This window comes from Oryctolagus cuniculus, chromosome 10 (genome assembly GCF_964237555.1).
Source record: "Oryctolagus cuniculus chromosome 10, mOryCun1.1, whole genome shotgun sequence".
NCBI lineage: Eukaryota > Metazoa > Chordata > Mammalia > Lagomorpha > Leporidae > Oryctolagus > Oryctolagus cuniculus.
In genome coordinates this window covers 24,796,769-24,822,349 of record NC_091441.1, presented here as the reverse complement: position 1 = coordinate 24,822,349, position 25,581 = coordinate 24,796,769, and the positions used below count along the sequence as shown (strand labels likewise).

Below are 25,581 nucleotides of genomic sequence, written 5' to 3'. Positions count from 1 at the left end.
AGTTATCCTATGATCACATTAGGACTAAACCTCTAATAATTCAATGTGTGAGAACTTGTTGGGAAGAACAAATCAATTTATTTTGTTTTTCTCTTTCCCTGTGAATATTTGAGTAAAAAGTAATGTGATACTATCCTTGAAAGGAAAAAGAAATTTCAGAAAGATAGGCTGAAAAGTCTAGTAAAAAGATTGAGGCAAAGGAAGTCTTATAGTTCTCCTTTGTGATAGCTTTGGAGCTACTTATGGCTAAAGGTTTGTGGGGTTTCTAGAACATTATCTATGAGAAGCAACTCTGTTCTTCCCATGCCTACCACATACTTTGGTCATTTGGCTGAAGCACACAAATAGTGAGTTGCAGAGTTGTTAAAAAGTAAAATAAAGTTACATGAGAAAAAGAAGCTTTTTAAAAATTAGTTTTGTTGGCTTTAGGTACTGTAATACCAGAAGGTCAGCTTCCAAACAGATGGACACTGAGCAGACTGGCCTGTGCACCAGTAATTGCAACCTCTAGGGTAGATGATACCAACTTTGAGTTTTTGTTTGGCCCCAGCTCAACAGACTTCTGTGTGTGGACATTCATTCCATCACCCTTCTGCCTTGCGCATGCCCATAATCAACCTAGAGTGCTTTTCTAGGAGTGATGACGGGAAGCAACTGCTCTAGTACACACAATTTTTCTACTATTCAGAATTTTGAGAGAATGATCCTGGACTAGAGAGTTCCAAGCAAATTTAAATTTCCATTAGAAATAGTGCGATTACCTAATATATGATAACAAATGCTGATTTGATAACATCATTGAGTTTTGTTAGTATGCGTCTTGAACAGCATGTTTCCCTCTTCTTTTTACTATTAGTTCAAGAAGCAATATCTTTTTGTACTTCTGCAGTCCACAATGCCATTTGCATTTCCAATGCTTCCTGCAGTGCAATATATTTGTGTATTTAAAAGCCACTGTGAATGAATAGGTATTGAAAATACAGAAGTTGTTTTAGATAGTTCTATAGGCTATCACTTCTTGACCTTTTGACTAAGATCAAGTGATAGTTCCATAAGCAAGTAAGTTTTTAGATCAAACTAATTAGTAATTTGGGTACATTACCCAAATAAAGAGATTTTTAGAATTTTGAAGACATGATTAAGAAGTGGCTTTTTAAAAAAGGTTTATTTGTTTGAGAGAAAGAGAGAGGGAGAGGGAGAGGGAGAGAGAGAGAGAGAGAGAATGAGAGAATATGAATCTTCCATATACTGGTGTATTCCCCAAATGGGTTCAATGGCTGGGGCTGGGCTAGGCCAGGCTGAAGCCAGGAGCCAGGTACTCCACTGGGTGGCAGGGGACCAAGCAACTAGGCCCTCTTCCACGGCTTTCCCAGGCACATTAGTGGAAGCTGAATTGGAAGTGGAGCTGGGACCGGTGCTGTGGCTTAGCAGGTTAATGCCCTGGCCTGAGGCGCCAGCATCCTATATGGGCACCTGTTCTAGTCCCAGCTGCTCCTCTTCCAATCCTGCTCTCTGCTATGGCCTGGAGAAACAGTAGAAGATGGCTCAAGTCCCTGGGCCCCTGCACACGTGTGGGAGACCCGGAAGAAGCTCCTGACTTCAGATCGGCACAGCTCCGGCCGTTGAGGCCAATTGGGGAGTGAACCATCAGATGGAAGACCTCTTTCTCTCTGCCTCTCCTCTCTGTGAAACTCTGACTTTCAAATAAATAAATAAATCTGAAAAAAAAAAAAAAAAAAGGATGTGGAGCATCCAAGACCGGAACCAGCACTTATATGGTATGTTAGCCTTGCAGGGGTGGGTTAACCCTCTGTGCCCTAGTGCTTTTTCTCAGACTACTAAGCTCAAAAAAGTACCTGCAGGGAGTACAGGATCTTGTACATTGGGAGGATTTCACAAGGCAAGAAATTGTTTTTCAGAGGTATCAGAATAATCAAGAAGATCCCTGACAAAGAGTTGATTAAAAAATTTTAGGAGATGGAGAATATACCAACTTAGATTTTGAAAAGGTTTTCTAGAGCAATATGAAAATTACAGATCTCTTTAATTTTAATACTTTTATTACGTATTTTTTTCACCTAATTTACCCTTCATTCTTAATGTCTTGGATATTTCTACAACAAAATATGCTGCCTTTTATTTTAAGATCTTTCCTGTTGACATTAAGGTTTTTTGAAGGGTCTAGGGTGGCTTATCAGTGATTAAGCAGGTGGGTTCACTATGTTGGGATCATCACTCTGTTTTGCCTAGAAGGCAACAGTATGATGTCTTAAACTCATCTCAAAGGAATCCCATGGGCCCAGATCAGGGGCTGTCTTTGCTACAGTCTCATCTTCTCTCTCATTCTCAGTGTCAAATGTGCACCCAGATGTTCTTGACACTCACTGTCTGGAGTTCATAGTTAGATCTCAGTTGAGAAGGCTGACGGAAGGGAGGGTGGGCTATCATAAATCTCCTGCCCATAAGGCATACTGTTTGATCTTTGTACATTTTCACAGGCAGTGACCTCCACACTATAGCTCATCTTAAAAAGTACATATAAGCCGTATTAAAAGTGGACTGGCTGTCCTTAGATAAATCAAGGGCCTTAGCTTCCAAATGTCAGAACAAGAATTTAAACCTAGATTTTGTTTTATACGCATAATCCCTCTTCTTTCTTCCCTTGGGGGAAGAATTTTTCTTTCTAATCTCACGAAAAGCCTGAGTTTATATAATATGCCATTTCCTCAGGTTCAAATTTAAATTAAAAACTATAATTTATTTGCCTCTATCAAGGTGTTTTAAACATTTCCAATTCAACAGTATCTAACCCTGTCTCTGGGAGATCTGATAGAGCCCTACAAATTAATAACAGTAACTGGTATTTATGGGCTTCTGATTCCTCACCCAGCACCCTGTTGTACTTCTCAGTGAATGATTTCTTTAATCCTCACACACCATAGAATTGCTAACATTATTCACTCCTTCTAACAGATGAGGAAAGAGAAATAGAAGCTTGAATAATTTACTCAAGTCACTGTATATATCATAAATTATTGTGTAGTAAATTAGCCCCAAAATGTTGCAAAACAATGATTGCTTATTTTCTCAATGACTTCTGAGGGTCAGGAATCCAGGAGCAATTTAGCTAGATGGTTCTGGCTCAGAGTCTCAAGCTGCCTCATGTGATTCCCTGAGATTTGTAGGATAGAAGGCCTTATCTCCTCACCACATGGACCATTCTATAGATCTGTGTAGTCTCAAATTAGGACATCTCGCTGCCCCAGAATGACTGATAAGAGAGCAAGTGCGTGACAGATCTTTTTAAACTTAATGTTGTGACATACAATCACCTCTGCCTCATCCTATTGGTAGAATGTGTGAGAGAACCCAATAGAAATATCAGTACCATTAGGTGGAATCATTAGGAGCCATATGGGATACTGACCCTGACACTTATTCATTAACAGGTGGCAGAACTAGGTAACAAGTCCCGGCAGCTTGACTTAAGTCTTTGGTCCCATTACCACTATGTTAAGGGTAGTTACAGGGATGGGCATGCAGTATAGCAATGACGTCCCCACCTCATAGAAGAGTGTCTGGTCCAAATCCTGGCCTCTTTGCTTTGGACCTAGCTTCGTGCTGTTGAGCAGCCTGGGAAGTACTTTGGCCCCAGCCATCCACATGGGAGTCCTGGATGGAGTTCCTAGCTTCTCGTTTTGGCCTGGCCCAGCCCTAGCTGTTGGAAGCAATTGGGGACGTCACTAGTGGATGGAAGACCTCATTCTGTCTCTGCCTTTCAAAGAAAAATGAAAATAAGTCTCTATTTTTTTAAAAAAGAGTATTATGGAGACCATATTTGTGAAAGTTAGTACTTCTCCAGAAGGCTTACTTTAGAGAATCTGGATGCTTGTGGAAGGCATTCTGTGACACCTGCTTGTCTAAAAACTCCTGAAAATATGATAGATGTAAGAATATTTATCAAGGGCAATAGACATTGAACTTGCAAATGTTCCAGGTTATATACAGGTCATCCCAGGGGGAAAAAGAAAGGTAGTGAAGAGAGGTAGAATGAGAAACGATTCACTTAAACTCCTTTCACTTCAATATACCATTATCTTCACTATTATATTTGTCCCCTTTTCTACATCAACGAATCTCAGTTCCATCAACTGTCATGTTGAGAAATATCTAGGGAGGGTTTTATTTCTTAGAATTTGTAGCATTAAAAATATTCAGTTTAGATTTCCTATAGGTCACATTTAGTGCTAACATTTAAAGACTGCTGTAAAAGTTTTCAAATACCTAAGTGCCTTGTTCAGGGAGCTGAGTAATTTGGTGAGGGAATTTCTACTTGAAAAATCTGTGTGCATCAGTGTCAGATATAAATTCAATTGTCACCAAGTGGTGTCAGAAGAGATTTCTTGTCATATTTGGCCGCAGAGCAGAGATTTATTGAAAATGCTTGATGATATCGCTCTCTGAGCTGTTTTACATAAACATAGCAGTGTACTATATGCTCTGAATTGTAGAGCTTTTGTGTATGTGTGTTTCTGGCTCTCAAATTTGACATCTAGAGGAAAAGTACACAAGGATACTTCAATGCATCGTGCATCATCCAACTGACTTGGGATGATTATTTTTACAACTGTGTTAGAAGTGTCAACTTCTGTGACTTTTCAGAACTAAATCATGGATCAAAATATCTTAACAAAGAAATCTTTGGAATACCTCTCTTCTACTTCATGTCAGAAAATAAAACAATGAGCATTTCTGAGGTAGAAACATAAAATAGATTTATGATTTTTTAAAGATTTGTTTATTTGAAGATCAGAATGACATGAACTTTTACTGTTTGCAAACTGTTTATACCAAGATCAATAGCCAAAGTTCAAAACTAATAGGAAGTAAAATTTTTTCCTTTGACAATAAAAGAGAAACTTGGGCTTTCTCCATTCTCTAATTTAGAGATTTTGTTGCTTACTAAAATCTTCTATTTCTCCATCCAAATTTATTGGGCTTTGTCCCAGAGGATACTTATAAAACTCTTTTTCCAAATGCCTTATAAACATTGGTTCATAATATTATTGGTACTTGCATAGTAACATAATAATACTGACAAGAAAATTTGTACAACTTCTGGAATAAATGCCTTCTATATCTAAGAAACACTATTATTGTCACATTTGTTTGGGTAAAAATTGTCAACTCAGAGAATGCTTTGCAACCAGGCAATCAAAGTTCAGGATTATGTAGTAATCCCATTTGATCAGTAAGATGGGCTAAATAATTCAGTTGACTACCTTAGAGCTAGAGGATTTGAGTTGTATAAAAGTAGTGTTTGGGTTGATGTTGTGCCACAGTAAGTAAAGCCAACACCTGCAAAGCTGGCATCCCACATGTGCGCCAATTTGAGTCCTGGTTGCCCCAATTCTGATCCAGGTCTCCGATAATGGCCTGGGAAAAGCAGGAGACCATGGCCCAAGTGCTTGAGCCCCTCCACCCTCTTGGGAGACCTGGAACAATTTCCTGGCCCAGCCCCAGCTGGGCAATGGCAGTGGCAATGGCAATGCAGCCATCTGCGTAATGAACCAGAGGATGGATGATCTCTTTATCTGTCTTTCCCTCTCTGTGTCACTCTTTCAAATAAATGAAGAAATCTCTTTAAAAGAAGTTTATGCCATTCTATAGACCTTACTTTAGAAATGTGTCCATGTCTATTATAATGATGATGATGATGATAGTAACTATGTACTCAGCAAAAGCCTTTGTTACTTTATTCTAATGGACTGAGGTAACATTTCAAAGACTGTTTCAACACAATTGTATTTAAAGTAAGAATTTAGTGGCACTTAGTCACTGAATAACATGAGGCTTTTTTGATTTGTTAATTGCATATATCCATGCATGAATGTTACTTGTTACATAGTTTCATTTCTTTTTATTCATATAAACACTGAAAGCCTTGTTTTCATATATGTGCAGGTGAATATTCTAACATGAGACTTTTGTAGCAGGCATTCAATGCTTTGAACATATATGTCAAAAGCACATTGAATTCCCACCCAGTTATTTTTTAATAATCTTTTAACTGAAAAATAGATAGATTCCTCCTTCAGTTGTTTTGAAAATAAAGTTATAGAAACCAATTGACTTGCCAAATTATTTGTTGTTCATTCAAGTAATTTCCTTTCTGATTTTCTAGGAACTATACCAATGAAAAGCTATGGTAAAACTTAGCAATTAATTATAAGATGGACTTGCATATTATTATCACTTAGAGGCACCTTGAATAACTACATGTTAAGATAGATTAGGAAAATTGAAATATCCTTTATAATGTACCTTACTAAACTGTTTTCACCAAAGCAATTCTTTGGTAAGATGTTTTCATCTGATTCAATGATTTATATATTCTTATTTCAATATGGGAAAAATACCCATCATTTAACTTGCTTAGCAATCTTCATTTTTGCATCAGTCAATCAAAATCCTACCTAAGAGAGCCTGGCTTCATTTTTCAATTCAAGTAAACATGTTCTTAAACGTTACGTGGAATATAATGAATACACTAAAAATATATTCTGTAATACAAATTTAAAACCTACGTTACTAGAAGCACACATTTTAAAGTGTTGTAGATGTAATATAATTAATCTGCATTTTTAAGTTAGAACTTATAAAGGTCTATGTTGTGTCTCATGATTTATAATAGCGCAATGTAGTTTGTAATTGTGAAGTTATTTATGGAACTTACACTAGTTCTTAAAAAGTGGTAAATGTTCAGGTATGTGCATTGATTGACATTAGAGCATAATTAAATATACAATAGAAATAGCTTCATTAGTTGCATAGACAGGAATATACTGGTGAAACTGGTTATTCAAATAGTTAGCTTAAATTTTAATTTTTAGTAATAAGAAAGAAGGAATAATAAATTTATCTTCTACAATGATCTAAAATGAAGACTTGTGACAATTGGAATAGATATTTTATAATATAATTGAAAATATTGGATAATGGAATTAACAGTAATGACAAAATCTAAGATATTATGTAAGGTATTTATGAATCTATGGGTTTCAGCCAGCGTACCTAAAAAATGTTGGTGTTGAAGGGAATTTTCAGCTACTGTAAAATAATGCATCACTTAAATTTCACTGCTTTGACTATTTGAAGATATATTCTTTTTAAAGACAAATCCTGGGAATGAATATTGAGAACCACCTTACATTTCTCTATAATTCTCCCAACAATAATGCATTCTTTCACAGAATTAATGAAACATTCCCAACACTTCCTTAACCCACTTAACACAAAATATTCAATTTGTCAACAACCTAACCTAACATGCAATGATTCATCTTTAGAAGAAAGAATAAGATTTTGCCCAAAAAAGAAAAAAAACAGGCCTGCGCCATGGCTCACTAGGCTAATCCTCTGCCTAGTGGTGCTGGCACACCCGGTTCTAGTCCCGGTCGGGTCGCCTGATTCTGTCCCAATTGCCCCTCTTCCAGGCCAGCTCTCTGCTGTGGCCCGGGAGTGCAGTGGAGGATGGCCCAAGTCCTTGGGCCCTGCACCCCATGGGAGACCAGGAGAAGCACCTGGCTCCTGCCTTCAGATCAGCGCGGTGCACCAGCCGCAGCGCGCCAGCCGTGGTGGCCATTGGAGGGTGAACCAACGGCAAAGGAAGACCTTTCTCTCTGTCTCTCTCTCTCACTATCCACTCTGCCTGTCAAAAAAAAAAAAAAAAAAAAAAAAAAAAAAAAAAAAAGAACAAAACATTGAGATTGCTTTATGGAAACATGATTATTTCTTTCTTTGAAAATATTGGAAGTATTAAGCCCCAAAGAATCTTCCACAGATAGTTTCTTGAGGGGTGAGCTGTCTTTTCCAAAGTAGGAAAGGAAGTCTGTGGAAGGGTTATATGCATAAGAGAACCTATGTGATGCCATAAACTGTGTGTGCGGATTTGAGAATCTGAAAGTTTAGCTATTACCTTTATTTGCTTGTTGAATGAATGCATAGAACTCAAAAATCCATTTATTTGTTTTGCAGCTGTTGTGAGTGCCATCCCTGTACCAACCCTAGAAAGTGCCCAGTACCCAGGAATCCTCCCATCTCCCACCTGTGGATATCCCCACCCGCAGTTCACTCTCCGGCCCGTGCCATTCCCAACACTGTCAGTGGACCGAGGATTCGGAGCAGGAAGAACTCAGTGTAAGGCATTTTCCTTTATTTTTAATAAGAGCAAATGAATCAAAGCAAGGATACCTTGTCAAGTGTGTAAGATTTTGATCTTGTTATTTCTTGGAAAATGATTTATGACATTAGCACTAGAATTTTCTAAGAGTCAGTCCTTTGGATCCTGGTTCATTTGCTTTTAGATTGATTCTCTTAAGAATCTTTCTACAGAATACTCCATGGACAACACAGTGGAAGGTAAGGAAACAAAAGCCATGTGGCTCTATGAAACCTTGATGGGGGCCTAAAGTTTATATGTCTTATGAATGAGGAAGTTCATCATCATAATCTGATACCTTCAACATCTTCTTAGTGTCTGCTGGTTGTAATTGGAACATGACTCATTGATTCCTGATGAACCAGTTCTTGGATGGATGCTTTAGTCTAATCAGTTAAGTAATACCTTATCAACAGTTAATTATTGGGGAAAAAAGACTTCCAGAGTAGCAGTTCCTTTATTAGAAGGAAAACAGGAATATAGGTGGACTCTCTAAGTTATGATATACACTCTGGTGATTTCTCTTGTGCCATTTGACTTGTTTTTTTCTTTGAGCGCAGCGTTTTTAAATCGATTTTATGGCTTTCATCTCTTAGTTAAGAACAGGTGACTCAGCAACTCATGTGAGAAAGGATGTTTTGTAATAGATATGATGGTAACAGCAATAAAGTATATTTGTGAGGTAAGCTGTATTTTTCCCAGCCCAACAGGGACAGCTCTAAGAAATCATAAATTGTCTGGATGTAGCAAGGTTAGAATTAAAAGGCATCAAAAATCTGCCGAGGGAGAATTAGATTTATTTTCGCTTTTCTCACCGCATATCATATCTACAGAATAGAGTTGTGTGCAAAAACTTGAGAATAAATATTGCCCCAAACCACATTGAAGGGAACTGAATGAGAAAGACATAGGAAGTCTAACAACCACAAATTTCCAAGTCCAAAGGCAACTAGATTCATGACTCTGAGCAAAAATTTCAGGAACCACAGTCTTTTCTTAACCTCCAAAATGAACTTGTCTCACCAAAAAAGAGAAGTTTTTATGTTAATATTATCTTTGTTAGATCACTATCCATAATATCATAATCAATACTAAGAAATCTTTTGATTTCTTCTGTATGCTGACTTTAATCTAGTTTCTCAAGAATGATGCTTAGAAGTAGAAGCTCTCATGCTGTCTTCCTCATTTCTATTACCCTGTTTACATTTTATTTAGGATATAGAAATTTCACATATACATATTTAGGAATATAGTAATACTTCGCAAACTACCCTCCCTCCCACCCACACTCCAACACTTCTTCCTCTTCCCTCTCCTATTTCCACTCTTAATTTTTACAAAGATCTATTTTCAGTTAACCTTACACTCACAAATTTAACATTACACTAAGTGCAGAGTTCAACAAACAGTATGTAGAAAAAAAAAAATTGTTCCTCGATAGGAGAGACAAGGGCTATAAACAAACATGGGTGCTCAAAAATGTCAATTTCATTTACAGACGTTATATTTTTGGTACTCTATTAGTTACCATAGATCAAAGAAAACATGGTATTTGTCTTCTGGGGACTGGCTTATTTCACTAAGTATAATGGTTTCCATTTGCATCCATTTTTTACAAAAGACAGGATTTCCTTCTTTTTTACAGCAGAGTGGTATTCCATAGTGTATATACAACATAATTTTTAAAAGATTTATTTATTTATTTGAAAGGCATAATTACAGAGAGGCAGAGGTAGAGAGAGAGGTCTTCCATCCAATGCTTCACTCCCTAGATGGCCACAATGGCAGGAACTGTGCTGATGTGAAGCCAGAAGCTTCCTCTGCATCTCTCATGTGGGTGCGGGGGCCCAAGGACTTGAACAGGTGCCCATATGGGATGCCAGCAGGGCCGGCCCCCATTATTTCTTTATCCAGTCATCAGCTGATGAACATCTGGGTTGGTTTCTATTCCCTTTTTAAAGGTACAGTTCCCTTCTGAAATGTTATTCATTGTTGTACAACATCTCATCTGATCTTTCCTTTTATTCTCTTGAATTGGTACAACATGTTGTTTAATTATAAGGGAAATTATTCCAAAGTTTAAAGTTCAATGAAAAAGTAAGCTAGTTTAAAATTTGATACAAGATATAGTATTCTGGTGCATGATTTTTTAAGTTTTTAAATTTTTATATGATTGATTATTTGAAAACCAGAGAGAGTGAGTAGGGGAGAGATTCTATCCATTTCTTCACTTCCCAAATGCCTATAGCAGCTAGGGGACCTGGAATCCAAGAACTGAGAAGTCAATCCAGATCTCCTTCATAGGAGGCAGGAACCAGATACTTAAATCATCAAGTCATATATTAGCAGGAAGCTGGAGATAGTAGCCTGCACTAGTTTTCAAACCTAGGTACTACAATGTGGTACACAGGTGTCCTAACCAGGACCTTACTGCTAAGCCAAATGCCAGCCCTGCTGTGTAAGGCTGTGCATGTGAGGGGGCAGGGTATATGTGGGAAATCTCTGTACCTTTCCCTCAATTTCGTTGTGAATCCTAAATACCTCTAAAATATACAGTCTATGAGAAATTAATTAAAACATTGATTCTAGATATTTTAACTGATAATTTCTTAAAAATAATGATTACAAAATAAAGGTAATTATATAACCTTTGTATAATATACTTTTATTTTATTAGATAGAATCAGAAACAGAGAGATCTGCTGGTTCAAAATATAGATTACCTGATGTTTTATATATATATATATATATATTAAGGATTCTTAGCAGAGTGCTTAATAATTTTTGAAATTCATCTAAAATCATCAATCATTGGATAGCTTCCTCACCAAGTTTTTGTAGTCTTTAAAATTTATATTCAGTTGTTCATCAAGTATATTTTGAACAAAGTTATGTGCAATGCATAAGAAATAGGATCCAGTATGTATTTCTACGTGACTTCTTAGAAAAGAAGAGAAATAAATAAGCACCCTGTTTTGTAGGAAACCGCATATTCTTTAAATCACTGTCAGAAGCAGTTAACTTCCAGCCACTCAGTATCGGTTTCTAAATGCCTTGGAGAACACTTAAAACTCCTGTTCTCTCTCAAGCAGAAAACGTTTCATGACTCTGGGTGGAGATGTCTTATTAGTCACCTTGAGAAACTGACCAAGGCACACGTAAGGAAAGAAAACTTGGCTTTTCCAAGTGTGGAGACTCCTTCCTTCAGAGTTATCTGAAACGACTTTCAGTTTTACAAAAATAAAGAACTCAAGTCCTGCCCTAGAGAGTTCTGCTTTCTGAAGGCCCAGATAAAGCAGAATTTCTCTGTAGCCATAAAGGAAAGAAAGCAATAGTACTGCATGAATTTACATTACACATATGCGCTGACCCATCAGTAATGACTAATGTGGTTGTGATGGCCAAGTATTTCCTCCGCTAAGTAATTGCAGCTCTGCTCTGTGCCTCAGTGGGCCAATGAGTCATCCCCTGGGAAATAGTGAGCAGCACTATTCTTTGGACACCTCAGCAAACCGGGTAGTCTTAGGGCCTTGTTTCCACAAATCATTACGAAATCGGTGCCCTGGTTTCTCTTCTTTGAAGGAGGTAGTTAGTAGAAAGAGGGTTGAATGATTTTCTCAATAGCTTTCAGTTCTGACATCATCTTAGTTAATGGAAAGGCTGGTCTGCTTTATCCATGCCATTTTCTGCCCTAGTTCACCCCTGCACTGGAATTCAACCACTAAATGGAACTTGGGCTTGATAAAATCAGGAGTACAGCAGAGTTCATTGCAGGCTGTGAGGAAGTAGGGTTATACAGGAATATTGCCAGATGCTATTCTTCCAGGATTAATGAGTGAATTGAGATACTACAGGTGATCAGGTCTCATAATCTTTGCCTAGAATTATCGGTGTGCTATATTTCTATCAAATATTGCCATTTTAGGTAGGATAAAAATTCTCATTTCCATTTTTACAGTATTTTTGCCAGTTATTCTGTAGCAATTATTTATGTATGTTGACATTAATTATTATAAAGCACCTTGAGTTCTGACTCTGCTGTGCAATTGTAGGCTATTTTTACAATGAATTCTGACTGTTTCATCATTTGAAAATGAGTACCTTGCCAGAATCTATTTGATTCCCACTCTGTACTCCAGTTTGCATAGAGGAAGTCTGTACTTGGTGGGTAGACACAGCTTTTCTTTGCTTTCAGGGCTCTTAGCACACCTAACTGGCATGTCCCTGAGCCAATGTGCCTCAACAGGCCAAATAGGCTCATTCGAAATGAGAGAATTTCTCTGGTGGAACAGTTGCTTTTGTGTTTAAGGTTTTTTTGTTGTCTTAAATGCTAATCCATTCTGAAAAACATTTTATTTTGCTACACTAAAAATATCCGAATCATGAATTATCTACAGAACTCCTATACCTTGCCCATTGTATTCATTTGGAACAACAACAAAATTGTCTCTCACGAGTTGTTGTTACGTTTAGTCCTGAGGCTCGGCCCTCCCATCCCTACGTGGTGCGTTAGTCTCCTTCCTTTTCTATATATTGGTGCTACAGATGAATTTCACTGAGGGCTGAGTCATCTAAGTTAAGAGCTACACTGTGGTGACCCCAGTAGGAATTAACATAGGCAGCTGAAAGCCCAGGGATAGAGGACAGAGAATTGCTGTTTCCGGAGATGCTGATGAGGAACAATTCCATGAAGAAGGATTGCACTGGGAATGGACAAAAGAATTTCAGTGACTTCATCACAATGTATGTGTGTATGTGAAATATGAAATATTTATCAAAATATGAGAATTTCAGAGGGCTGAAAAAAGTTTAAATTTTATTAAACTTATAATAATAATTTAACTTAGATCTCTTTCATTTTGAAAATGTGAAAGAAATGAAACAATAAAAAGGGAAGAATTTATGAACATGTTGTTCCTTTGTTGGCTAAATTAGTTTTAAAAACATAATGTATATTAATCATGATCCATCTTCAATGAAGTTACCCAAGGCAGATTCCTAAAAAAGATGGTGAAATTAATTTTCCAGGACATATATACATATATATATATATATATTTTTTTTTTTTGACAGGCAGAGTGGACAGTGAGAGAGAGAGAGACAGAGAGAAAGGTCTTCCTTTTGCCGTTGGTTCACCCTCCAGTGGCCGCCACGGCTGGCGTGCTGCAGCCTGCGCACTGTGCTGATCCGAAGGCAGGAGCCAGGTGCTTCTCCTGGTTTCCCATGGGGTGCAGGGCCCAAGCACTTGGGCCATCCTCCACTGCACTCCCTGGCCACAGCAGAGAGCTGGCCTGGAAGAGGGGCAACCGGGACAGAATCCGGCACCCCGACTGGGACTAGAACCAGGTGTGCCAGCGCCGCTAGGTGGAGGATTAGCCTATTGAGCCGCGGCGCTGGCCCCAGGACATATATTTTCAATGTGATGATATAGATCTGTTAATAAGAACTAGCCTACTGGATATCGGGAAACACACACACACACACACACACCAGAAGTGGCCTTGGGAAGTTCATCCATGACACAGAGGACCAGAGCAACTTTCAGTTAAGTGGTAGAGAAATCACAGAAAGTTCCCCAAATTTTCCCCCATGAGATGATCAACTCCTTCTGAGGAATCATCTTCTCCATTCCAAGGATCACTCTAGGGCTCTTTCTGAAAAGGCCTTTATTCCCTCCTAAGCATTTCCTGAATTCTTTAACTGTATCCTTTGGAGACTGTGGTTTGAAAGAAATGTTAGCCATGAGATCCACCTTAAAGTAGCCCTTGTTACGGGAACAAGGAGTGAGTGCAAAACTTAGGGCACCATTCCCAGGTCAGGAACACAAAGAAACTCATGGTTGGGCATTGCCTAAGTAAAACCTGCACAAATTTCATTGTTTCTAAAAATATATTCCCAACCATGACCGAACCAAGGAAGAATACAGACCCACAAGCATTTCTCTCCCCTTTACAGTCTGAAAAGCAATGTTGCCACTTATGGCATATCTGGAGGGTTCTCTCCAGTTTGTTGCATTGATCAATTTCTCATGTTTGATGGATCTGTTATGAAATTCCTACCTACTTCTGATTCTAGTTGTTATGTGGTATACCTTATCCTCTGACATTCCTGTATCTTCAGTCTGTGAATAGTGTCAGCCTGGAGAAGACTGGTCACCCAGTGCACCTGTAACCCCTTCTGAGTACAGAGAGTGATTACAAATACCCTCTGAGGATGCACCTAATGTTTGCCTATATTCAGCGTTATGGCTGGATCTTACCTTCCTTATATCACCACTCCCTCCAGCATTATAAAATGTCTTATCTTGTCTGCTTTGTGATGAGATTAGTGAGCTCTTCAGGAGTTGTCTCAAAATTATCTTACAAGCTATCTTGAGATATGTCCTGGTTAAAAGAGTCTCTTTCTAAAGTGAGACATTGTCTTCTATCACTGGTTTTTGTTTTTTTTTTTTTTTCTCCAATTTACAAGTTTTTTTTTTGTTTTTTTTTTTTGTTTGTTTGTTTTTTCCCTTATTCACATGGATAACTGATATGGAACTCTCTTCAATTGCAGTTTAGCCTGGACCTGTTCCCTGTGAATATGAATGAAGAATTAAATTTGAGTCACTGGGGATGTCCTTAGCAAGAGAAATTGCCCTGAAAATATTTCAGTCTAACTCAACTCTATTCTCTAGAGAAAAGGTGTATTTCCATATACAAAACCATCCAAATGCCCATAGGCTGTCACAAATGCCTATGAGAAACCTCTTCAATGATCATAATCTGCCTGAAAATTACAAGGTTTGCTACCAAAGAGGAAAAATTGCAATTCAGCATTCAGGCAACTTGTTCCAACAGAGTCATCTCTCATATAAGTTTTAGCTGGATGTGCCTCTATTTTGTTATGGAAGATAATGATAGTGGTTATTATTTGTATCATTTTATTAGCAATGCTTCTGAGCACCCTGTAACTTGGATTTGTTTGACAGTTGACATGGCATGTTTAAATCACAGAAAAATTGGCATATTGGCTGGTAGATAATCATGCAGCTGTAACTGGGTTTGCTACATTGAATTTCACTGACATTGCTACTTATGAAAGGAGAAATAACTCTTTTTTCTCGCTTCATCACTTATGATTACAGGGCCCAGACAGTTCAGGCAATATAGTAAGTGCTGAATATATTTTACTGTTCTTCCTGAAAGATAGATCCCTGCCCTGCTGGTCTATTTCTATCATTTAGAGGGTAGCGCTGGGGCCAGCACTGTGGCGTAGAGGGTAAATCTGCTGCCTGCAGTGCCAGCACCTTTTTTGGGAGCCAGGTCATGTTCTGGCTGCTTCTCTTCCAATACAGCTCTCTGCTATGGCTTGGGAAAACAGTACAAGGTGGCCCAGGTGCTAGGGCCCCTGCATCCACATGGGAAACCCGGAAGAAGCTCCTGGCTTCTGATCAACCCAGGCTCGCTCTGTTGCTGCCATTTGGGGAGTGAACCAGAAGATGGAAAGATCTCTCTCTTCCTCTCAAATAAATAAACAAATATTTAAAAAGAGAGTAGTGCTATCATATTCTATCAACATATAAAGGTAGAAGAATCAGTATTTTCATAACATGCAGGAGAGATTGGTTCCTGTCATTTCTCTGAACTGATGCAGGGATTCTTTAGGTGTCTTAGGGAAAAGAAGCTTGTTTGAAATAATCAATGGATTCTCTTGTCCCCCACTGCAGCAATAAGTGAAGGACCAACCACCCAGCAACCACCCATGCTACCCCCAGCTCAGCCCGAGCATCCCAGCAGTGAGGAGGCACCAAGCAGAACCATCCCCACGGCCTGTGTTCGACCGACGCATCCACTCCGCAGCTTTGCTAACCCTCTGCTACCTCCGCCAATGAGTGCAATAGAACCGAAAGTCCCTTACACACCACTTTTGTCTCAGCCAGGTAAAGTACCTTTGGTTTTCATTTCCAATTGTTGTTATTGTTAGTGCCTCTACTTGGGTACCTGAGAGGGCCCAAATGCTTGAATGTCTTCGTAATGCTGATTATGTGCGCACTTGCTGATACAGATGTGTATAGTCCAATGCTTAATCATCTGCCTTAGAAGCAACTAGCTCTTTGTAAGTGCTTTATATCTCTATAGATAGCTGTCCATGAATCTTGCACAAGCACTATTTTTACTGGGCAGCATGTATCCCTGACTCTTTATTCTGTCACATGGGTCCTAAATGTAAGGCTAGACTCCAAGACTAGAGTTAATGATAAAAAAAAAAAAAATCTGCCAAAGTACTTCTTAGGAACAAGCATTTAATGTAATCATTCTGTTGTGTGCCTTTCAACAGTCATCTTTCAGGGGTTTGTATTATTTCAGAGTACAGGAGGAGAAATGAGTATCAGAAAATGTATAGAGTTCAACTTCCTAATTTTAGAAATACCCAAAAATTTAGATATATAAGATTTGTTACTTCCTATATATCATAGATATGTTACTTCTATGATGCCTGTCTAAGGAAATCAAATGGCAAGGACGATAACCAGAACCAAGGATGTTTTTATCACCTCGGTTGGTTTCTAATGGGATTGACCCAGAGCACCATTTTGTTTTTATTATCTTTTTGGGAAAGAGAAAAGTGGGGTAAGAAAGACAAGACAGAGAAAGAAGTAAGAGGAAAACATTCAGCTAGATAAAATGATGTGTAGATACATACAAAGATATATGTAATCCATAAAATTATTTGGAATATCAGTATAATTCTAAACAACCCCTGTATGTGACCCTTAAGATAGTAGATTTCAGTAGTTGTAAGTAACTAGAGCTATACTCCTTAATAAAGACAGGCAGCTGGAGTCAGCCAGTGTACATTGTTCAAATACATTTGAAGAATTTTCTGTTACTCAGAATCCACACCCACAACAATTTCTGTCATTGCATTAGTACACAAGCCTCCTGTTAATGGTAAAAAATTAGAAAAGTCTAATTCCTATGCACTATCTTTAATTCTACTCCTGGCATCACATTATTTGATTTGTGTGCCCCTCTAACTCCTAATGTTCACATTTATGTGGTGAGTGGTATGGTGCTCAGCTGGCAGCCCCTGGGAGTTGGGGTGGAGCACAGAGGCACAAGGGATTCTACTGCTTGGGATGTACACTGCATGATGATATCTGCCCAGTCACAGCCCTTTGAACCATAAGGAAGCCCATTAGGACTTAGGACCACCCAGCACTGTCCAAGTCCCTCCCTCCAACTCTTACATGCACATTCCATATACATATTATGGGGAAAATCTGCTGCCCTATGTGGCATAGAAACTATGAGGTCTTTCACAATTAAGACAGAAACCATTTTAATTATGTTTGTTTTTTTGAAAAGCAGATTGAGACAAATGTCTTCTGCCTACTGGTTCATTTCCCACAAGACTAAACAGCTGGGGCTGGGCCAAACCAAAGACAGGAACTCCATCCAGGTGTCTTACATGGGTGGAACTTAAGTGATCACTACCACCTACCAGGGCGCTTATCAGAAGGAAGCTTGAGACAGGAGTGGAGTCAGGACTCAAACTCAGGCATGCTGACCTGGGACGTGGGCCTTCCAAATGACTTCTTAACCACACTGCCAAATGCCTGCTCCAAGAAAGGGAAAATTTTAAATAAGAAAATCAGGAACTGCATTGAATGAGTGAGTTAAGAGATTGCTGCCTAGTGAGGAAGAAGACCTTGTAGGAGATCATGGTTCAGGCTGGGTGACAGGTGAATTGCAGCTACTCACAATACCTAGCCCATGCTTCTGAAGCCTGAACACTCCCTGGGCCCCTCAAAACTATTCTGAGGTGGCTAACGGTCTCTATCCCATTTTACAGATAAGAAAACTGAAACAGAGAATTGAAGTAGCTTATTTAAGTCTACACAGCTAGTAGTAAATGATGCATTTCCCCACCTTTTTTGATTTTAGAAAATAAGTTTTCGAATTTCAGTAACTCATTTGTACCGCTTAGCTTATATCTAATTTATTGAATGACAAGATCAAAAACTAAAGTATTAAATGTAAGCATTCTAAAACTGGTATAGAAATAACCATGAAGCATCTGAAATAGATTTGTCTTAAGGAATATGATTTCCTTACAAGTTTTCCTCTCATATTTGAATGAGAAAAGGTAAGAGGCTTACTTGTGTATACTAAAAAAGACCAATTTTGAGATGTTAAAAAACTACATTACTTTATAATGTTAGCTATCCTCTCTGCCTGAAAATAAAGATTTTTGTTTCTTTTAAAATAACTATTATATATAGAAAAAAGCTAGAGGTGATATTCTGAAGACCAATTTAAGTGAAAATTTTACTGTAGCAATGAGGGTTTGGAGCCCAGGGTTTGTACTCTTGGGCTCTGTGATAAAAAAAAAATGATCAAAAAGAACTCCAAGGGATGAGTACCTGGCACAGTGGTTAGGATTCCTGATTCCACATTGAGTACCTTGGTTCAATATCCAGTCCTGCTGCGGATTCCAGCCTCCTGCGTATGTGTATCCTGTGAGGCAGCAAGTGACAGTCAAGTAGTTTGGTCCCTACCACCTATGTGGGAGACGGGGAGTGAGCTCCTGCACCCAACACCAGCTGCTGCAGGCACTGGGAGTGTGAACCAGCACATGGAAGCATTTTTCTCCCTCCCTTCCTGTATCACACTTTCTAATAATTCAATAATTTTAATTTAATTACAGAAAGAACATCTGATAATAGATGGAACAGATTGACATTTTTTCTAGTTATTATTTTCTTCTAATTACAATACATCTGACATAATGCAGCACACTTGAGTGGACTCTGCCAGTCTGTTGTTCTGTGTACCACATGTCTGAGGCGGCATTCTCTACCCAGAGGCGGGCGATATCTGGTTTGCTTGTACTTCCATTGTGCATTTATGAGCCTTCATTTGCTTTGCTATTGTTCTTGTTTTTATTTGAACTGTTCCTCACAAGCCATCTCTCCTTTCATATGTCCCCATGTCTCTGGTTTGATTTTGCAGTTTTCATAATTCCCCTTTCAATGCCTCCCTCGCCCCTCAACATGAGGCATTCCCCGCCTTTCCATTGGAATTACTAAATGTCTTTCTTCTTCATGTTTCTCCCTCATTGTCTGCCTGTGATTCTTGCTCATTTCTTAATGCCTTACCTCCTGATTTTCAAATAAGTTCTCCCACATTGCTCCTGACACATGGTAAATAGTATGCTTTTAAAAGAGGCTGATGTTTACTTATTCTAATAGAAAAAGAAAATTAGCAGACTGACAAATGTATTAGCTGTGACATTAACTACATGCTTCTTAGCCTAAAAGACGAAATACTTAGAGCTTTCAACAAATTTTAATTCAAAGAAAATCATTACTTTAGTCAAGCTGATGGATGAAGTAAAGTCATTCTCTTGTCGGCTTAAAAAATACCTGAAATAATTTTAATCTGGATTTCACAATAGAGGACTGCATAATTAGTAATGAATTTATCTTTACTTCCTGCAAGTAATTACTGTAAAAATTGGAGCAATGCTTCATATTACCATATTTTAAAGAACATACCAAATGAGAGGCCCCTTCTATCTTGAAAGCTTGGACATTACGATCAGTGGAGAAACTCTTTCCACTCTAACTCCTGTGTGTGGTTTTTCGTGGGCAGCATCAAGGGTCTGTGCCTCAGTTTGCCTCCTGCTAAGGCATGAAGAACTATGCTGCAGTGGTTATACATGAGATTCAGGGGCACATTGTGTGCATTAACTGTGGGGTTGGAGTATTTCTGCAGTAAGTGGTAATTAGAAAGTCATTCTTCTGTCATAGCGACCACAATTCTGCCTACCTGCAAACACAAATTCATTCCTTTTTTTTTTTTTTTTGCCCTTCTACCTGCCGAGTTGGAAATGTAGCTTACTAGTCTCTGGGGTATTTATGGTGTTTCTTACAGTTTCATCATTCTCTCGTGATAGAGTAGTTATGTTCTGAAATGCTTCATCGTGGATGTAACAACCATGTGGTCATTGCACAGTTCAAGAAGGCTGGGATCCTTGTACTTTGCAAATCACAGATGTGGACATATAAGTGATTTGGCTTTGTCCCCTTTCAAGTTAAATAGAAAATGTTTGATGGAGTGTTAGGCTTATTGCATTATAGATCTGACATAAATTCTACAAAGGACCACGATACGTTTAATAAAAAAAAAAAAACTCACTAGTGCAAATTCCTTTTAGCTGTGAAATGATCATCTGCACTTTAAATGAACCTGGGTTAGGAAATCATTTGTCTTCTGGGGCTGTAATTCTTAAGGGAAAGAAAATGTGACCTCTTAACTAGTGCCTTGTGTATCCTAACACACTTTTATAACATCAGCGCTCTGCAGCTCTTGCATCTTGCTCAAGCTTCATAAGTGCTTTATTGTTCTCCATTTACACATTGCATTTCTGCAACATACATATTTATAAAAGCAAAAGCCCAGAGCATTCTTATCTTTTCAATCTTCCAGGGATCGATATGTCGGTAGCATGACAAGACCCAAACTCACTGCATTGTACTGCAAAATTGAGTTTGATTTTCCCCCTGCAAATTGTGGCATGTGCTCCAATTTGTCTGAAGATTGAGGACAAGGGTGGGGGTAGCTGACAGTGGACAGAAAAGACAGTTGATTTAGATTTTCCGGCTGGATGGGAAATCATGTGTTCCTGTTGTAACCTGATCTTTTTGGCAGACATTATTTCAGTAAATATGCTATCACAAAAAGCTGCCAATAAATCACCATCACACATTAGTACAATTGTCTTCTCTGAGCTACTTTTAAGCCACCTTTGGAAATGTTTATCAGGGATACCACACGGGCGTTCCCTTTTGCTAAAATCAGTCACAGGCCCAGATCATGGGAGATCAGACATCCCTCAGCAATTTTTAAGGTCAGATCAGATAAATCATTGGCATAGCTAAGTAGATGCGTTAATTTGATATTATTGGAATCAATGCCTCTAATCTACTGTAGAGTGAACAAAATCACACTACATCCTATTACATAAATTTCATCTCATATACAAGTCCATTTGCATCTTCTTGTAAATATCTCCTTGAAGTTTTCCTGCTCTCACTCCCAACAGATTTTTATATTTATTGTTTTTTTTATTGGAGAAAGAAAAGAACAAAACAGAGCACTAGCTCCCATATAGGGATTGACCCCTCCAATGTCTAGGACTGTGTTAAAGGTGAAGTCAGGAGCCTGGAACTCAATCCAAGTCCCTCCCATGGGTGGCAGAAACCCGATTACTTGACCTATCTTTGCTGTTTCCTGTTGTCTGCATTAGCAGAAAGCTGGATTCAGAAACCAAAGCCAGGTATCAAAACTAAGTACCCTGATATGGGACTGTGCCAAATATCTATCTTGGGATATTTTTAAATAGATGAAATTTGATTTGATTTAGAGTCATCAACTAGAACTATCCCTTGGTAAAATGTAATTAAGGAAAATTTTCTTTCAATATTATTAATATTTGTGACTCTGGAATTTACCTGGTGTTTATTAGAGGAAATTAGTATTTCCTTCAGTATGGAAATAGGAAAGAACTCTGCTAATTGCCTCAAAGATAGGGAAGCATTTTCTAAAGGAGATGTTAGGAAAAGCAAGTGACAGATACCTAGCTTATAGGAAATTAATAAGGTTAATGCTTTATAATTTGTGCCATTTATGGTTTATAAAGGACATTTCTAAGAATGATAATTACCACACAGAGGTAGATGTAGATACTCAGAGAGGTTTAGTACCTTGTAGTTTTTCCAGGATGATATGTCATTAGTCCTGGGACCTTCATCCAAACTCTTACATGTAAGAACCGTGCAAATATTTGAGATGAGAAGCTGAATTTCAATACACTTCTTTGGTTTTACATCTAATGATGATTTTAGATGAAGCAAAATAACTAGACAGTAAAAGGATCAGATATTGATGATAAAGGCAAATGAAATATTTCCCAATTCATGATCATTTGATCTTAAAATGCTAAATCAGCTGAACCATAAGCAAGCATCCACAATGTTTGTAAAAAGAGGGATACAGACCAGAGGAAATGAAGCACCCTGAGGACCATGGTCTCTACTGTGCCAACCACCGAAGTGGTTTAGCTCCTCAGATTCTTATTTTTTCTCATCTGCAAAATCAGCTGGCCTCTCCCCTAAAAAGAGGAACAGAATATAGGAAGTATGACGTAGGAAATGCAGCAATCATAAGTAGAGCAGAAATAAGGATGGACATTTTCCCTGTATTTTTTTCTTTGCTTTGTGAAAGAATATAAGAGAAAGGTCTTAGTTTGAGTAAAGATTCTGAATGTCTTAGTGTTCGTTGCAAATCTTTTAAGGAGTTGACAGAGCTCTTTACAGTTCATCAATTAGTGTCAGGTTCCAGGTACCTTCTTTGGTAAGAGAGAGAGATACTGAAACAAACAGTGTTCACATAAACCTCAGTGTTAATAGACTACGGAAAATGTGTTACAAAAAATCTGACACACTGAAAACATGCAAAAATTCCTTATGGCATTAAAATAAACTGATGACCATATTTCTAAACATATGGCCAGTAATATCTAGAAGATTGTGTAGAGAACACTGAGAGCGCCTACTCTTTCTGAAGGACTATAACTTTTGTCTTCCTGGAGGGATGTGAGGAAAGATTCATGCACCATGTCAAGCATTGACTTTCCCTTGGGCTGGAAGGATGATTGATGTTCTTGCCAGAATCTCTCTATTTACCAGAAAGACAAGGTTAATAAAGAAGCATGCCTTTATCTATTTAGTAAAAGTGATTGTAGCAAGTTTGTTTTTGTTTGGTGGACAACAAGGGTAAGTAAACCCAACTGACTTCAAAACACAAGAAACATATTATGACACAAATATATGTTCATGCAGGCTTATTGGACTAAAAGAACTCACAATGACTTTATTTCAGCATCTCTTCTTAAACATTTCCCTTCTAACACATCCTTCTTCCACACTTCCCATGCTTTTACCTAACAAGTATTTTTCTACTTTTGTGATCACCTGAATTGTAATTTTTCTATAAGAGACTATTTTTTTTTACTTATTTGACAGGTAGAATTAGACAGTGAGAGAGACAGAGAGAAAGGTCTTCCTCCCCCCCGCCCAAATGGCCACTTCCTCCTGGTCTCCCACACAGGTGCAGGTACCCAATCACCTGGGCCATCCTCCACTGCCCTCCTGGGCCACAGCAGAGAGCTGGACTGGAAGAGGAGCACCGGGACTAGAACCCGGCGCCCATATGGGATGCTGGCGCCGGCCCAAGAGACTGTATTTTTTGAGCTGAACAAATGCACTAACCTTCTATTCTTTTAAAGTCAAAGTTTGCTAATTTAACCTTTGTTTTCATTCAGTATTGCATTAAAAATTATAATTACTTATTTCTTTCTTTCCCTTTGCCCTCTGGGGCAGTAGAGAAACAAGCTGTTCTGTACACAGTCTGAGCAGATACCCAATATGTGCAGGACTAATGGCAGATGGTGGGCCCCTGAAGAGGGAGGAGAGTCCTGCTCCTTTTCCAGGTGTTTTTGAACAACTGGAATAAGGTGTAACTAACAGAGCACATCCTGGGGGAAAATAACATCTCTTTCAGACCTATTTCCTCTGCTCAACTGGCCTAGTTTCCCTTGAATAAATGATTTACCCTCTTTCCACAACTACAAGTGGAGAAACTTAAATTGAGCTTGGAAAGGGTTTGTTTCATGATTTTAAGGAATCCAGGTATGTAAATATGCATAAGACCAGTTAAAAATGTTAGAGAGCAAGCATTTGGCCTTATAAATAATATGCAATGATGATGCTGATTAAAGGGCAGGAGTTTGGTAAAGATGTTAAGTCACTGCATGGATGCTTACATTCCATACCAGAGTACCTGGTTCAAGTCCTGGCTCCTCCAGTTCCATTCTATGTTGCCAATCCTCACTTTGTGAGGTGGCAGAGAATGGGTCATGATCCTGAGTCCCTGACACCAATGTGGTAGACCTGAATGGAGTTCAAGTTCCTGGCTTCTGGCATTTGGGGAGCACACCAGCAGATGGAAGAGCTCTATTATTTTTCAGTTTCTCTGCCTTGTAAATAAAATGAAAATAAATTAACTAAAATTTAAAACAAAAAATTATGATTAGGATGCATTCATCCCATATGCAAATATCTAGCTTTGATTCCTGGGAGACCACCATGATGGCTCAAGGAATTGAGTTCTTGCCACCCACATTGGAGACCTGCACTGAGGTAGTGGCTCCCAGTTTTGGTCTGCCCAACACCAGCTGTTGTAGGCATTTGAAGAGTGAACCAGCAAATATGAATTCTCTCTCTTTCTCTGCCTTTCAAATTAATAAATTTTTAAAAGTTAGCCCTGACTTTTTTTTTTTAAGATGGAATTTATTTATTTGAAAGAGTTACAGATAGAAAAGTCAGAGACACAGATCTTCTGTCTACTGGTTCACTCCCCAGATGGTTACAACGGCCAGGGCTGAGCCAGGCAAAAGCCAGAAGCCCAGAGCTTCAGCTGGGTCTCCCACACAGGTGGCAGGGGCCCAAGTACTTGAGCCATTTTCCATTACTTTCCCAGGTGCATTAGCAGAGAGGTGAATTGGAGCATCCAGGTCACAAACCAGTGACCATATGGGATTTCTGCAGTACATGTGGTGGCTTTACCTGCTATGCCACAACACTGGCCCCTGAATTCACTTTTGAGTTATCTCTATTTTAACTTCTCTATGACTTAGAGATAAAGATGAGTTAGTGTCTGGATTTGAATTCCAGTTCTTCTACCTTGGGTCCCTGCCACACATGTGGATTACCAGGTTTGAACTCCAGCCCTCTAATGTCTTGCTAGTCCAGCCTCGTCAATTGCAGATACCTGGGGAATGAATTGGCAGTTGGGAAGCCTCTGTGTTTTTTTATTTTAATCTTTTTAAATTTTATTTAAGGTATACAAATTTTGGGACATAGTGATACTTCCTACCATATCCTCCCTTTTATCCACGTTCCCACCCTTTCTCCTCCTCCCTCTCTTATTTATTCCCTCTCAATTTTTACAATGCTCTACTTCTACTCTGTTTACTTTACTATAGTCATAAGATCAACCCTACACTCAATAAAGAGTTCAACAAGTAGTAAGAAGGAAAAAAAAAACTTTTTAAAACTTAGTATAGAATTCATAAGCTTCAAATTTAACAATCAAATGATGAATTATTTGATAAGCTAATTTCACTAGGCCCCTTATAAAATGAGTCCAGTGACATTTTAAACACTTGATATAAGAAGCAGGGAGATTGAAAGGTAGGATTCACAACTCTCCATGGTAAATTTTCTCCCAATGATGAACTCCCACAGGGAGTTG

The 25,581-nt window shown here is 38.5% G+C and overlaps 1 protein-coding gene across 2 annotated transcripts in view; it reads left to right on the top strand.

Moving 5' to 3' along the window:
- DCC (DCC netrin 1 receptor) overlaps positions 1 to 25,581 on the top strand; it is a 1,216,740-nt gene that overhangs the window by 1,166,428 nt on the left and 24,731 nt on the right. For both annotated transcript variants that reach the window (XM_051851212.2, XM_051851210.2), the window contains exons 26-27: positions 8,038 to 8,199; positions 15,927 to 16,139. In XM_051851212.2, coding sequence (XP_051707172.1) covers positions 8,038 to 8,199; positions 15,927 to 16,139 — 375 coding nt within the window. The remainder of the gene's footprint in view (positions 1 to 8,037; positions 8,200 to 15,926; positions 16,140 to 25,581) is intronic.